This window comes from Sus scrofa, chromosome 14 (genome assembly GCF_054392235.1).
Source record: "Sus scrofa isolate SSC_HxYL_T2T_F1_AM1 chromosome 14, Sscrofa_HxYL_maternal_Yorkshire_Landrace_v2.0, whole genome shotgun sequence".
Classification (NCBI taxonomy): Eukaryota; Metazoa; Chordata; class Mammalia; order Artiodactyla; family Suidae; genus Sus; species Sus scrofa.
In genome coordinates, this window is record NC_139396.1 from 80840201 (window position 1) to 80855152 (window position 14952).

General features: G+C 41.2%; 1 protein-coding gene across 8 annotated transcripts in view; it reads right to left on the reverse strand.

The window, feature by feature from the left end:
- The window catches only part of DISC1 (DISC1 scaffold protein), a 355218-nt gene that overhangs the window by 186470 nt on the left and 153796 nt on the right, over nt 1-14952 (reverse strand). For 6 of the 8 annotated variants that reach the window (XR_014827880.1, XR_014827884.1, XR_014827881.1 and 3 more), the window contains one exon: nt 8244-8432. Coding sequence is in view for 2 of the 8 variants with exons in the window: in XM_084996868.1 (XP_084852994.1) it covers nt 8244-8432 (189 nt within the window). In the remaining 6 variants the exon portion in view is untranslated. Of the gene's footprint in view, nt 1-7244; nt 8433-14952 lie in introns of those variants that run through there. The other 2 variants (XR_014827885.1, XM_084996869.1) reach the window with 1 other exon arrangement.

The following is a 14952-nucleotide window of genomic DNA, read 5'->3' on the forward strand; positions in this document are numbered from 1 at the left end:
CAAAGTTAAAAAGAGGCTCAAGTCTCCAGGTATCTTGTCCCAGCAAGACCAGGTTTCCTTTCATTAATTATACTTGAAATTATAACATATCTTCATTAGATTCTTTCTCGGGAAAGTAATATATGTAGACATACATAAAGTGCAAAGCAGCCGCAGTAACACATACAAAAAAAAAAAGAGATGTTCAAAATAGTCTAAAATAACCAAAAGGTTAACAAATTTTAACCTTTGGCAAATGAAAAGAGAAAAAAAAAAAATTGGGTTATAATTAAATCTAACAGCAAAAAAAGCAACCCAACTGAAAAATGGACAAAAGACCTGAATAGACATTTCTCCAAAGAAGACATATGGATGGCCAACAGGCACATGAAAAGATGCTCAGTATCACTAATGATTAGAGAAATATAAGTCAAAACGACAACCACCTCACACCGGTCAGAGTGGCCATCATTAGTAAGTCCGCAAATAAAACAAATGCTGCAGAAGGTGTGGAGAAAAGGAAGCCCTCCTACACAGTTGGTGGGAATGTAAATTGGTACAGCCTCTACAGAAAACAGTATGGAGGTACCTCAGAAAACTAAATATAGAACTATCATATGATCCAGCAATCCCACTCCTGGTCATCTATCCAGACAAAACTCAAATTCGAAAATATACATGCACCCCTGTGTTCATTGCAGCACTATTCACAATAGCCAAGACATGGAAACAACCTAAATGTCCATCAACAGATTAATGGATTAAGAAGATGTGATACATATACATGGTGGAATACTACTTAGCCATAAAAAAGAACAAAATAATGCCATTTGCAGCAACATGGATGAAACTAGAGATTCTTACTTCATACTAAGTGAAGTAAGTCAGAAAGAGAAAGACAAATACCATATGATATCACTTATATATGGAATCTAATATATGGTGCAAATGAACCTATCTACAAATAAGAAACAAACTCATGAACATGGAGAACAGACATGGTTGCCAAGGTGGAGGGAGTGGGATGGACTGGGAGTTTGGGGTTGGTAGATGCAAACATTTGGAGTGGATAAGCAATGAGGTCCTGCCGTGTAGCACAGGGAACTCTATCCAGTCATTTGTGATGGAACATGATGGAGGATAATATGAGATAATATACACACACACACATACACACACACACACACACATATATATACATACACATACATATATATATATATATGACTGGATCATTTTGCTGTACAGCAGAAATTGACAGAACATTGTAAATCGACTATAATAAAAATTTTTAATCAAATCAAATGCAAAGTACACAATCAGTGGTTAATGAGTTATAAAGATTTTGGATGGTTTAATGCCAAAAGACAAAATTACTTTCTATAACCACGTGAGCATGTGAAATGTGAGTATATTCCGTTTATAAATTGTGGTTGACATCCAGTCAGTAGATCTTTAAGCAACTCTTGAGGGTTTCTGCCACACTGTAAATATTTTTTTGCAGTAATCTGGCTTAAGGTTGTCCACCTCTACAGGGACTCAACCCTCCCAAGTTATGTAAAAATATGGAAGGGAAGTGGACGAAGCGGGATGGCCATCCCCAGATATGGCCCAGGGCAGCAAAATTTGGTGGAACAAAGCGGTCAGGGCAGAAAACACTTATCGGCAGACCCTCGTTCCTTCACAAAAGCTAAGAAAACCTGAAAAACCAAATGAGCAACAAATGACGATCCCTCAAAAAGTACTGTTTTGTGTTGCAAAACACATGGCAGCTTCAAAAAAAAGAGGAAGTACACGACGAACATGGCAGGAGGCCATAACTCGTGGCAAAGCTGAGGAGGAAAGCAAGACATTTCTTACAAAAATAAGCACTGAACTGCAACACCATAAAATAGATCATAGCACCAATAAAGTAGAATTCTACAAAACCTCACAAATTTGGACTCTGGAAAAAAAAAAAGTGCGGAATTATAGAATACTGTAAATGCTATGGGATTTTTTTTTGGGGGGGGGGTCTTTTTAGGGCCACACTTGCCGCATATGAAGTCCCCAGGCTAGGGGTCGAATCGGAGCTGCAGCTTACAGGCCTACACCACAGCTCACAGCAACGCCAGATTTTTAACCCACTGAGCAAGGGCAGGGATCAAACCCACATCCTCATGGATCCTAGTCAGGTTCATTAACCACTGAGCCACAAAGGGAACTCCCTGAAAACTTTTTCTTAAAGTGACTTATGAAAGACGTTTCACCCATACATGGACTTCAGAGTAAAAAAATATATATATATACAAATTAATATCTCACTAAAAGGCATCATCCTCTCTTTCATCAGCTATCTCAAGCTCAAAAATTAGGAGGCAGTCCAAAAGTAAGGGCAAGATTGTGTGGGTGTGGACATAACAGCTTTTCTGATCTAAACCAAAAGGCAGGTATGAACCCCAAACCATAATTGAGAAGTTGAGACCACTTCCACTATATTACCCTTAAAAACTGCCCATTGCCTTCCTTCTACCTCCTCCTAATTCCCTGAAAGGCAAATGAATTTAAGCTGGACAGAGCCAGCCATCACTCCCAGAAAAAAAACACCCTTTGACACCCGCACTAAGGACCCCTTTACATATTTCACTGATCCTCTACATGGATTCCTGACAGCTCACTGGGCCACCGACCCCACTGGATTTTTGAGCTACATCTGCAGAATCTTTCCTACTCCGGCAGCTGGCATACAGTGGGAAAATTCATTAACATGCTAATGATGTCCTATTTAAAATTCTAGCCCTGATTATTCTGTGATTAAATCTCTCCCCTTGACGTCTGCTTCCTTTATATCTGAGTTACAGTACGAAATCAACAATATTAATAAAGTACAATACAGATTACCAATTTATACACAAGGGATGGAAAACCAGTTATGTAAACCGTAGGGTCATCTTTTTTTCTGAAAAGCAGATGTAGTAGCAAACTGTAAAAGAGTTACTGATTTTTTTTTCATCCCATTCTCCCCTTTCAAAAAAAATTTGAAATCCACAATAATTAAAGGCTTCTCGTTAATTCTGAGTTAGAAACTTCACTCCTAGGTATATAGGCAAAAGAAATATATGCATAGGTGCCCCAAAAGACATGGATAAGCAGAATTATTTATAATAACCCCCAATTGGAAACAAATGACCCAAAAGTTGGCTGAATTAATGCAGATCGGATAAATTATGATGTATTCATACAAAGGAAGTTTTATAGCAATGAAAATGGATAGCTAGAACCACATGCGACAACAAAGATGAATTCTCACAAACATACTGCAGAGAGAAGAAAGTCAGACACAAAAGAGAAGACACTGAATGATTCCATTTATATAAAGTTCAAAGCCAGGTAAAGCTCATCTATCGTATTAGAAGTCATGATGGTGGATTCCTATCTGGAGGAGACCGGGGTATGCATGAAGCTCCTGGGGTGCTGAAATGTTCTATTTCTTGATCTGAGTGACAGTTTCACAGGCGTGTTTGTTTTCTATCACTCTTTGAACTAAGTGCATGTGACTTGCGCGGCTTTCTCTATGTGTGTCATCATTTACAAATAAGATTTACAAAGCAAGGGTTTTTTTTGTTTGTTTGTTTGTCTTTTTTGTCTTTTCAGGGCCACACCTGAAGTTCCCAGGCTAGGGGTCTAATCAGAACTGTAGCTGCCAGCCTTTGCCACAGTCACAGCAACACCAGATCCAAGCCACGTCTGCGACCTACACCACAGCTCACGGCAATGTCAGATCTTTAACCCACTGAGCAAGGCCAGAGATGGAACCCACAACCTCATGGTTCCTAGTCGGATTCATTTCCGCTGCGCCATGACGGGAATTCCACAAAGCAAGTTTTTGTTTTTTTTTTTTTTTTAAAAAGAGGTTTAGAGTTATTTTCCGTAAGTATTCAGGAGGGAGGGTGAAAGATGGATTTAGCTTTTCATTCTATTTCTTTTTTCTTTTTTTCTTTTTGTCTTTTTGCCATTTCTTGGGCTGCTCCTACGGCATACCGAGGTTCCCAGGTTAGAGGTCTAATCGGAGCTGTAGCCACCAGCCTACACCACAGCCACAGCAACGTGGGATCCAAGCCGTGTCTGCGACCTATACCACAACTCACGGCAATGTCAGATCCTTAACCCACTGAGCGAAGCCAGGGATCAAACCCAAAACCTCATGGTTCCTAGTCGGATTCGTTAACCACTGAGTAACGACGGGAACTCCCTCATTCTATTTCACTGCACCCAAAATTGCTCAGAATTTGAGCGTGTTCTCATGAAGTCTTAAGACTCTCTCGTAGGGTTACACTACACCCCTCCCTCTCCTCTTCACACACTGTGAGTCACTGAGATGAAAGTCAGTGGATTCATTGACATTTTCTGTCTCCTATGGCCTTAAGTCCTCTGGCGTATTGTCCTTCTCATCATATTGTTCTGTCGGCTGACACCCCAGTCTGATCATCAACTGAGACAACGCAAGCGTCTTCCATGAAAAACTATCAAACTTGCCACAGCTCTCATTAAACTGGAAAATGAATTTTAAACATTCAAAAAAAAAAAAAAGATCCAAGGTCTGAGTCTGTGTTTCAAAACTAAGAGCAAAAAACAAGGACCTACTGTACAGAAGAGGAAACCACATGCAACATCCTGTAATAAACCATCATAGAAAAGAATCTTAAAAGGAATGTATATGTGTACAAGGGAATCACTTTGCTGCACAGCAGAAATTAACACAGCATGGCAAACTAACTATACTTCAGGAAGACAAATTAAACATGATGAAGGATAATGTGAAAAAAAGAACGTTGGAGTTCCCTTTGTGGCTCAGTGGTTAACAAATCCGACTAGGAACCGTGAGGTTGCAGGTTCAATCCCTGGCCTTGCTCAGTGGGTTGAGGATCTGGTGTTGCCGTGAGCTGTGGTATGGGTTGCAGATGTGGATTGGATCCCGCGTTGCTGTGCCTGTGGCATAGGCTGGCGGCTACAGCTCCGATTAAACCCCTGGCCTGGGACCCTCCATATGCCACAGGTGTGGCCCTAGAAAAGGAAAAAAGACAAAAAAAAAAAAAAAACACGTCTATGGATGTATGATTGGGTCACTTTACTGTGCAGCAGAAAATTGACAGAACATTGCAAATCAATTACAATTTTTAAAAATTTTTAAAAAGAAAATACTCTGCAATAAATATTAAAATCATTCTTTTTCACTTTAAAAAGGACAAATTAAACAAACAAGAGAAGAAAGAACTAATGTTACATGTTAAGATGTGGCCCCAGTAAATGTACAAATATTTGTGATCTATTTAACGTTTTTTAATAGCATCGTGCTGGACACTGCAACAATACAAAGCAAACTTAAGGGTAATGCTTTCCCCTGGATGGACTTAACAGTCGAGCCAGGGACACAGGATGTAATGACACTGTGAGTGATCAGCAAAGCAAGTCCATCTGTGATGGGTCGTTACATACACTCTTCCCAACAGTAAGACTCCTCTGAGCGAGAGAGACTGCTAATTGCTCCCTAAAATTGCACATCTCCCTTCTGCTATGGAACCAGGACCCCTGGACACACAGGCGGCTGGGTCAGCCCACTTGGAGCCAGCATCATGGAAATCGGGTCCCGATCCATCCCTGAATCGCCTTTTCCTTTTGAATGCTGCATTCTGCAATCATTTCTGGAAATCAAAATCTGTTTTCAAGAACACTACACATTGCTCATTTTTTGAATAGTCTTATTTTAAAAGTTTTATTTATCTATGATTTAAAAGAGCTCACAGATGCAGACTGCTTCTTTGTATTTGCTCTAGCTGAAAATCTGAGTACAGAGCTCCCTCCAAACTTTTAACTCTTCAAATTCAACAAATGACAGAATATGGCCTTTGGCCCAGTGTTATTACATGTCAATAGGTAAAAGCTTCAATCCATTCATTCATTCAATCGCTCTTTTTTTTTTTTTTTTTTTTTTTGGTCTTTTTAGGGCCACACCTGTGGCATACGGAAGTTCCCAGGCTAGGGGTCAAATCAGAACTGTGGCTGCTGGCCTACACCACAGCCACGGCAACACAGGATCCAAGCTGTAACTATGACCTATACCACACCTCGCAGCAATGCCAGATCCTTAACCCACTGAGCAAGGCCAGTTATCAAACCCACATCCTTATGGATACTAGTGAGTTTGTTACCACTGAGCCACTATAGAAACTCCAATTCATCTCATCTTTCTTCGTCCCCTACATTCTCACCAACCCAAGATTATTAATTTGGGTCACTCAAAGCCAAGTGTACCTCCGACAGCTTAAAAATTAGCATCAGCCTAAAACATAGGGAAAAGGGTAGCTGATCCAGCAAAATCCAAGTATGAAACATAAAGAACGCCTTCTCAACAGAAATGAGCCATCTGCAGTGTAGAACCATCCGTGGCAACAATCTCTCATTCCATTTGTTTATGTTTTATTCATCATGTTGAAAATACTTAGTGAAGTGACAATGATGAGATTCAAAAAAACACTGAACAGCTCTTTAAAAAAGAGAGAGAGAGATTAATGGCTTTCAAGAGCTCAACTGTTCAAAGGAAAATACTGCTGGACCAAACTTGTCCAAATGTGTTCACGTCTTCTTTATTCTTAGCTATAATGTAAGCTCCCCACTTGGTGCGAAAAAATTTGTGATGATTAACATGAAACATTTCATAGCTTGGTTGTATATACCTTTCAAATTTTTTATTAAAGTATTGTTGATTTACAATGTGTATTGTGCATATATAATTGTGTATATATTTTAAGAATTGATCAAAAAAAATCATTTCACATGTACAATGCTCGTGCATACCATAACTTAATAAATCACAACGCTACCTCTTGGTGGAATGTGTTGTAACCTCTCAGGACTATAGTTACCTGTTAAGGCTCAAATGCACAGTCTCTAGTTACACATACGACAAAAACAAAGATTTGACCTCCAAAAGTGATTTTTTTAAAAAAGCTGCTCTGATCCAACTTGGGGGTATCCACTGCTAAGAAGACAGAATAACAATTGACCCTCCCATCCCATCATTCAAATAACTGTGCAGAAACCTCTCTACGCAATTCAGTAAGCCTTTCACACAAAATTTCTTCATAGAGAAATGACACACCTGTTTCCGCTAGCTGGTTTCATAGTTCTTGATTTTATATACTAATCTTCATTTACTCCAATTTATGGAGTATTTTCAAACAGTGCTATTTCAAATCTGGCTACTTAATACCCCCAGTCTCTTCTTATTTCTTTTTAAATGAACATGCTTTGTAAATAGTCCTTTATTACTACATAGGTCTTTCGTTTTCCTAGGAAACATTTATTTAGGGACCATGATTTATTATGTATGAACTCCGCCTCCTAATAACCTCTAGTTCCCAGGGCCAGTGCAAGGGCACACACAGTGCGTACACACACGCACACATCTCAGGATCTTAACAAACTACCTCACGTAATCTATACCATTTAACCAGCCTAGGAGATGCATCACCTTCTTCTCATCTTTCTGGTGAAGAAACAGATTCCAGCCACCAGTACACTTTAAATCTGAATTTGCTTATGACGTCATTCTGCCTATTAGACACTGTATCATCAGAAATTCTTTACTACATTTTTCTTAAGAAACAGGTTTTACCTTATCAATTTGTCCTAAAATTACACCTCGGAGTGAAACCTCAAGCTGACCTCGTTTACTCTTATCAACTGGACAGGAAAAGACCACAGAAGTCTTTTAACTCCTGCAACAAGCAGGTACTTTGGTTCAGGCAGCACTGGCACTTCTACATCATTCTTCCTAGAAAAAGCAGCTCTCAGAAAAGCCCACCCAGAGAAGAGCCACTTAATGGTCTTTTCCAGAGCCAGCCTGCTTTCGTCTGCGTTGTACAAGCCAGAAGGCTACGCCAAGGGGGCAGAAGGAAGATAATTGTCAAACAGAAAATTCTCAAGACCTGCGCCAAAGGGGGAATCGTTCTAAATAATTACAAGGCCATTAGCAAATCCAGGGTAGAGGAGCAGGAGAAAGACAGAAAATGAAAAGACATCACATGTGTGAGCAAAACAAAATCTGACAAGAAATTCTGCCCCCTGGGCCAAAGCTCCTGAGAAAAAATATCCTCCAGGAAAAGTGTTATGTGGCTCCAGAACACCCTTCTCGGTGACCTGAATGAAGCACAGGACGTCCTGCCCGGACACACGGCATACTAAATAGCATCACTAGTTTACCAGGCAACCACGTGACCACTTACCGTAGGCGGCTCTCCCCAGGTCCAATTCTCTCCTCAGTCGGCTGTAATCATCTTTAACACTTCCCAACTTCTGGACGTTCCTGGAACTCAGCACCAACAGCTTATGGAGAAGTCCCTCCAGGCCTTCCCTCTCTGCTCTTAAGGATCTGATCTCATCCGTGAGTTCCTTCGCTGTACAGAAGTGGTTTCCTGCAGCCATCATGAGAGAGAAAGAAGAAAACAAGCATTAGCGCATCCCTCCATGTGTACAACGCAGCCCCAGTCAATGTGCATAAACAGTGCAGGGGGAGCAGCTGACCTTGGCAGCCACAGCCACTGCATTAACAGTCTGTGGAGGAAATTGGAAAATCATTGACTGTCCTCCTTAGACTGGAAAACCTGCCAGTCCCTTTACCACCTTATTCTTGTCACATTCTGTTTTAGAGGTTCCTTTGGCTCATTCATGTCCTTGTGAAATGAAGACACAAAAATGTTCCAGTGAGGGAGTTCTGCATTAAGAACCTGCATTGTCACTGCTGTGGCTTGGATTCATCCCTGGCCCAGGAACTTTGGCATGCCATGGGCACAGCCACAAAAAATATTTTTTAAATGTCCCAGTGAAACCCAGGGATGCCCACAGCATCACTCCACTCAAACATCCAAATGTCAAAGAGGGGAAATATTACAGGAGGGTAGAAAGAACCAGGCCTTGGAGTCAAACTAGACGTAAATTCAAGTTCTAGTCCAACTGTTACTCAAACTCCATGACCCTGAGCAAAGAAATCCGCATATGGAATCCAAGGGCAAACTTCTTATAAAATATGACTGTGCTAACACAGCATTATAGAGACTGTGAGCATTAATGCGAAATGCTATAAAGCTCTGAGCAAAATGTATGGCACATTGAATTCAACAGGGTAGCAAGAAACAGGATCAATATACAAAAATCAAATGTATTTCTAAAAGCAGCAGCAAACAATTAGAAGATGAATTTTAAAAAAAAAAACACACCATGTTTAAGGTATTTTAAAACTCAAAATACTCAGGGATAAATTTAAAGAAATACATGCAAAACCTTTGGATAGAAGATCATTTTCAAGCTTCTGAGGAAAATTAAAGAGGACTTAACCAATTCGAAAGATATCCTATACATGCATGGAAAACTGAACACTGCTACCTATTTTCATTTCCCTCAAATTGATCTATTGATGCAACACAACTCCAATCAAAATATCCAAGTCTTTTGTAGAAATCGACATGCTTATTCTAAAATGTAAAAGAAAATGCAAAGGCCTAGCTAAACCAAAACCATCTTCAAAGGGTAGAACAGAGTCAGAGCCCATTTGCTACTTGATTTCAAACTAACTCTGAGGCTACAGTCAATGGAGACAATATGACATGGTCACACAGACTGAAAGACAAACAGATGTATGGAACAGAGCAGACAGTCCAAAAGGAGACCCACACTACACACTAAGGGATTTTCAACCAAAGTACCAAAGCAAGTCGATGGGGAAAAGAGAATGTTTTCAACAGATGGTACTGGAACAACTAGCTACCTATATAGGGAAAACATTAACCTTGCCTCAAACCATACACAGCATTTAGTTGGAGATGGATCACAGACTGAAATGTAGAAATGAAACTATACAGCTTCTAGAAGAAAATACAAGAGGGTAATTTTCTTAACTTTGGCATCAGCAAAAACTTTAGACAAAACAGAAAATACTAAGTGTAAAAGAAAAAAAATGGACAAATGGACTTCATCAAAATGAAAACCCTGGAGTTCCCACTGTGGCACAGTGGGCTAGGAGTCCAAGTGCAGTGGCTCGGGTCCCTGAAGGGGTGCAGGTTCAATCCCCAGCCTAGCACAGTGGGTTAAATATCGGCATTGCTGCAGCTGCATGAAGGTCACAGCTGTGGCTCGGATTTGATCCCTGGCTCAGGAACTTCCATATGCCATGGATGTAACCATAAACTTTTTTTAAATATGAAAAACCTCTACTCATCAAAAAAGCACCATTAAGAAAATGAACAGGGAAGCCATGGACTAGGAGAAAATACTTGCAGTACACCTATCTGACAAGGAACTTGAATCCTACAACTCAATAATTAAAACACAAAGAACCCGATTGAAAAGCAGGCAGATGACTCCACGGGCACTTTACAGAGATATGCAAGTGGCGGCAAGAAACACATGAAAAAGTGTTGATGATCCTTAGTTGCCAGAAAAATGCACATGAAAGCCATAGAGATTCCACGATGAAACCCTTCAAATGGCTCTGCTTAACTGGATTGAAACGGTCTAGTTGACAAGGACGAGGAGCTACCAGAACTTCACACGTGGCGAGAGCGTGAAGTGGTACATCCCCCCTGAGGAAGGTTCCGCCAGTTTGTCATAAAGTTAACAGACACTCAACCCTTTGATCCAACAACTCCACTTCTAGGTACGTACCCAAGAGAAATGAAACATGTAAGCAAAAACACTTGACTCCAGTGTTCACAGTTGCTTTACCCACAGCCCCAAACAGCAAACAAACCATCAAGAGGAGAATGCAAGTGATCCCACTGTGGGGCAGCTAATTAAGGATCCCACATCATCTCCACCATGGCATCAGTTTGACCCCCGGCCCAGAGCAGCTGTGGCACAGGTCACAGCTGCAGCTTGGATTCAATCCCTGGCCCAGGAACTTTCCACATATGACTGGAAAAAAAAAAAAAAAAAAAAAGGAGAATGCAGAAACAGCAATATGTCCACACCTTGGAAGACCACCAGCAAGAAAAAGGCATGGAGATACAAACCCTCATACACACAGTGACCAAAGCAAACAAACAAACAAAAAGACACAGAAGAGTGTAACTACATGATTCCGTTGGTATTAAGTTCTAATCCATGGTGGGAGACATCAGGATAGAGGCTGTCAGGGGGGGAGAGGGAGATGGCTGGGAGGGGGCACAAGGGGACGTTTCGGGGCTGATGAAAACAACTTGACAGGGCGGCTGCTAAGACAAGCGTCAAAACTCATAGAAGTGAACACTGAACATATGTGCACTTCATTAATGGTAAATCATGCCTTGATAAAAAAAGGAAAAAATATATCAGGGAAAAATTAAGTATGAAAATTATACCATAATGCATAACTAGGTCACATTAATGAGGGCTCCATAAATAACTGCTATTGTTATTAGAAGGCTCCATTATATTTTCTAAGAGTGCATTATGACCACACTCGATAACGGCTACAAACCTCTGGGACAATCTCACCACAACCCTTGGAGATAATCGGCTCTATGTTATCTATTCTAAGATGCACCTTTTTCACATTTTAATATTTCCAAAACAGGGATGTGTCTTACAATTGCTATCATCTAGGAGGTAGTCAGGATGAAGTTGTTATTATGTGATTGTGATTCTTGGTGGCCCGACTGAGCAACTGTAATCCCCCGGTGTTTCAATGTACAAACCATTTAAGGACCATTTGGGTCTTAACTGTTATCTAAAGACCTGTTCATATGAATTTGTAAGATGAGGAAAGCACCAGCATTTTTGTTTGTTTGTTTAGGGCCTGCACTGGCAGCATATGGAAGTTCCCAGGCTGCATATCAGAGCTGCAGCTGGGGCCTAGGCCACACCCACAGACACAGCAACACAGGATCCTTAACCCACTGAGTGAGGCCAGGGCTTGAACCTGCATCCTCACAGACACAAGGTCGGGTCCTTAACATGCCAAGCCACAATGGGAACTCTTGCACCAGCATTTAAACTTGAAGGATGGTGTCAGCAGTTTGGCAGAAAATCCTACAGAAAAAAGTAGTTCATTCTTGGAGGAAAAGCAAAAAGTTGCATCACCAGGAGCCTCAATCATGCAGAGAATGGTAACACGAGGGAAAACAGGAGCCTTGACTGCTTCGAGTTGAACTGTATGTCAGGACACTCCAACTGAATACATAACATTTTAGGAAAACCTTAACCAATTCATTTTCCTTACATTTTCCTTTTTAAAGCGTGATATGTGATTTATTGAAAACTTAAATACATCTAAAAGAACTATTTCAACAGGTATAAAAGAAGGAGTCTAAGCCACCAAAAGCACTGTATCATTGTTTAACTGAGAGCAATTTTTCTTTCTTGGGACTATAGAAAATAATAGCACATTTTATATTCACTAAAATATATATTATCTCTACAGCAGAGAAGACTGAAATCTAGAGAATTAAATATCTTGCTGAAGGTTACATGGTAATAAAACCCTGGGCAAGTTTCCAACTCAAGCATGACTCCAGGATCCCTCATCTTAAGTATGAAACTGTGCTGTTTATTTCTATTATTATTATTAATTACTATTATTTAATAAGCAAATTTCAATAGGGTGTAAGCGTAGGAAGGGTTGCAAAAATTTTTCCCACTTTAAGGGCATTAAGAAGACCCAGCACACATCATTTCTGTTTCTGAAATCCACATTTTCCAATTCCATGATTGGATGAATATCTTTTGAGACTACTCATTGTCCATCCTTGCAGTGAAAATGTACAGAAGGGAGCAAAGCACAGGCCCTACTCTCCAGGAAGTTGCAATGAATAAAGGGGATAAAATGTATGGTTAAAAAAAAAAAAAGCAAATATTCACTAGGACTCAGAGAAGAGAGATAATTGCAGAAGGGGAGACAGAGGCAGGTTCCTGAGAAAAGAATGTCGGGTTTCCAAAAAAAGAAAAGGGAACCTGGTTAAGCAAAGGGCCTTGTCCCCAGTGGTCGGTGGGGACATGTGACTGAGGTGAAACACAGACCAACAAAGATTGGTGGCGGGCCCCCAAATGCCAAAATAACAGGTTTGGACCCATTTAGCAAAAGCAAAGTCCTGAGATGGAAGACAGATTGGATTTCCGCAAGCTTTGAGCTATAAATTGTAACACAGCTAAAACATCTCCAGATACATGATTTCTGACTGAACGATGACCCAGTTAGGGTCTCTGTGGGTGTAGCCCCTATGAAGAGCCATGCAGCAGCCAAGGGCCAGCCGCTGGGCTATAGAGAGCGTGCAGAAGGACCAGCCCTGGAAGTGGGACTGCCCCTGGGCAGGGCAGCCCCCAGCACATGTGCTGCCCTCAAGTTCCTTCTCTGCCCGGGCTTGGGGAGTCCCACCCTTTCTGCTGGGCTATATTTTCAAGCAAGAGAGTTAAGAAAATGTGGGAGAGCACCAACTGTGCCCCAGAGACCACAGCAGAAGGTGCCGCGTGTGCAAGTTCCTCCTGAGAAAAGACCTGCGATGACAAACAGGAGGAGACCACACAGACAGAGTGAGTGTCAGTTTGAAAGGGGTCCTGGAACACACCCTCAGACCCTCCTATAACTCATCCCAAGTTCTAGGGACCAGGGTCTTTTTTTCAATCTTTTAATTAAGGTATAGTTGATTTACAATGTTGTGCCAATTTCTGCTGTACAGCAAAGTGACCCAGTCATGTGTGTATATACATATACACACATTCTCTTTCTCATGTTATCTTCCATTATGAGACCAGGGTCTTAATAAAACATGAGCGAGATCTTTAATTAGGATTCCCCTTGATCCTAAGGAGTTTGGCTTGGGGAAAATGCAGTGATAGACATGCAAGTTTTATACACACAGAACGAGTGTGAATTCCCAAGACAGTTACTAGCAAAACCCAGGCCATGACTAAATGTTATACTGCCCTCAGTTCATATTGTATAAGCATTTTGGCCTCAGATCTCAGCCCACAAGGTGAATCTTGCTCGATGCAGCCCTCCCTGATTGCCGAAACTGGCCATGAGCTCTGGAACAAAAATTTAGAAAAGGAAATGCTGATTTTGGAAGGAAGCCCAGTGACTCCACTCCCACAACCCCAATGCGCTCTTCCCTAAAGCTAAGGAGGGTCTATATAGGGATAAATATCTGCCTTTGCGTCAAGCTAAGTGCATGCCGCCCCCACGCCCCCAACCCCTGCTCTGCAACAAGGGAACCACACCCAAGTAAGTTTTTTAAAGCACCTGTCAAAATATTTTATGCTACAAACAACACAGTTAAAAACCTCTAGGTGTACGCCAAAGCTGAAACCAATTTTACCCATCCTGTTCTTTCTAACTACAGCCTCAGAGTCTCTGGGTTTAAACATTTACCCTCTTCTGCTTCACGGTAGTGTAAATGTGAAGACCCTATGGGCCTTCTCAGAATAGATCCCTACCCAAATTCTCCACCTGCCTTTTGTCTGCAGAAAAAACTTTAGCCAAAGAATAATTTAATCAGAGAAGTGAGAAAATACAGAAAGAAAGGAAAACAGTCAAGCAAGATGGAATAATAATACTGCAGCCATTCAACAAAGTCAAGGACCTTTAGTTCCTCCTCAAGGGCTGTAGATACTATTCTAAGCCATGTCCTTAGAGCTGCCAACAGGTAGAAGAAGTTAGCTGTAAGCCATTACCTGTGCCTGAAAAACTGTGCACATCTTTAGTTCACAAAATCCTACAGGCTCGGGAGCTCCCACTGTGGCTCAGCAGTAACAAACCCAACTAGTATCCATGAGGATATGGGCTCGATCCCTAGCCTCACTCAGTAGTTTAAGGATCTGGCACTGCCATGAGCTGTGATGTAGGTCACAGACATGGCTCGGATGTGGTGTTGCTGTGGCTGTGCTGTAGGCTGGCAGCTGTAGCTCCGATTTGACCCCTAGCCTAGGAACTTCATATGCCAAACACGCAGCCCTAAAAAGAAAAAA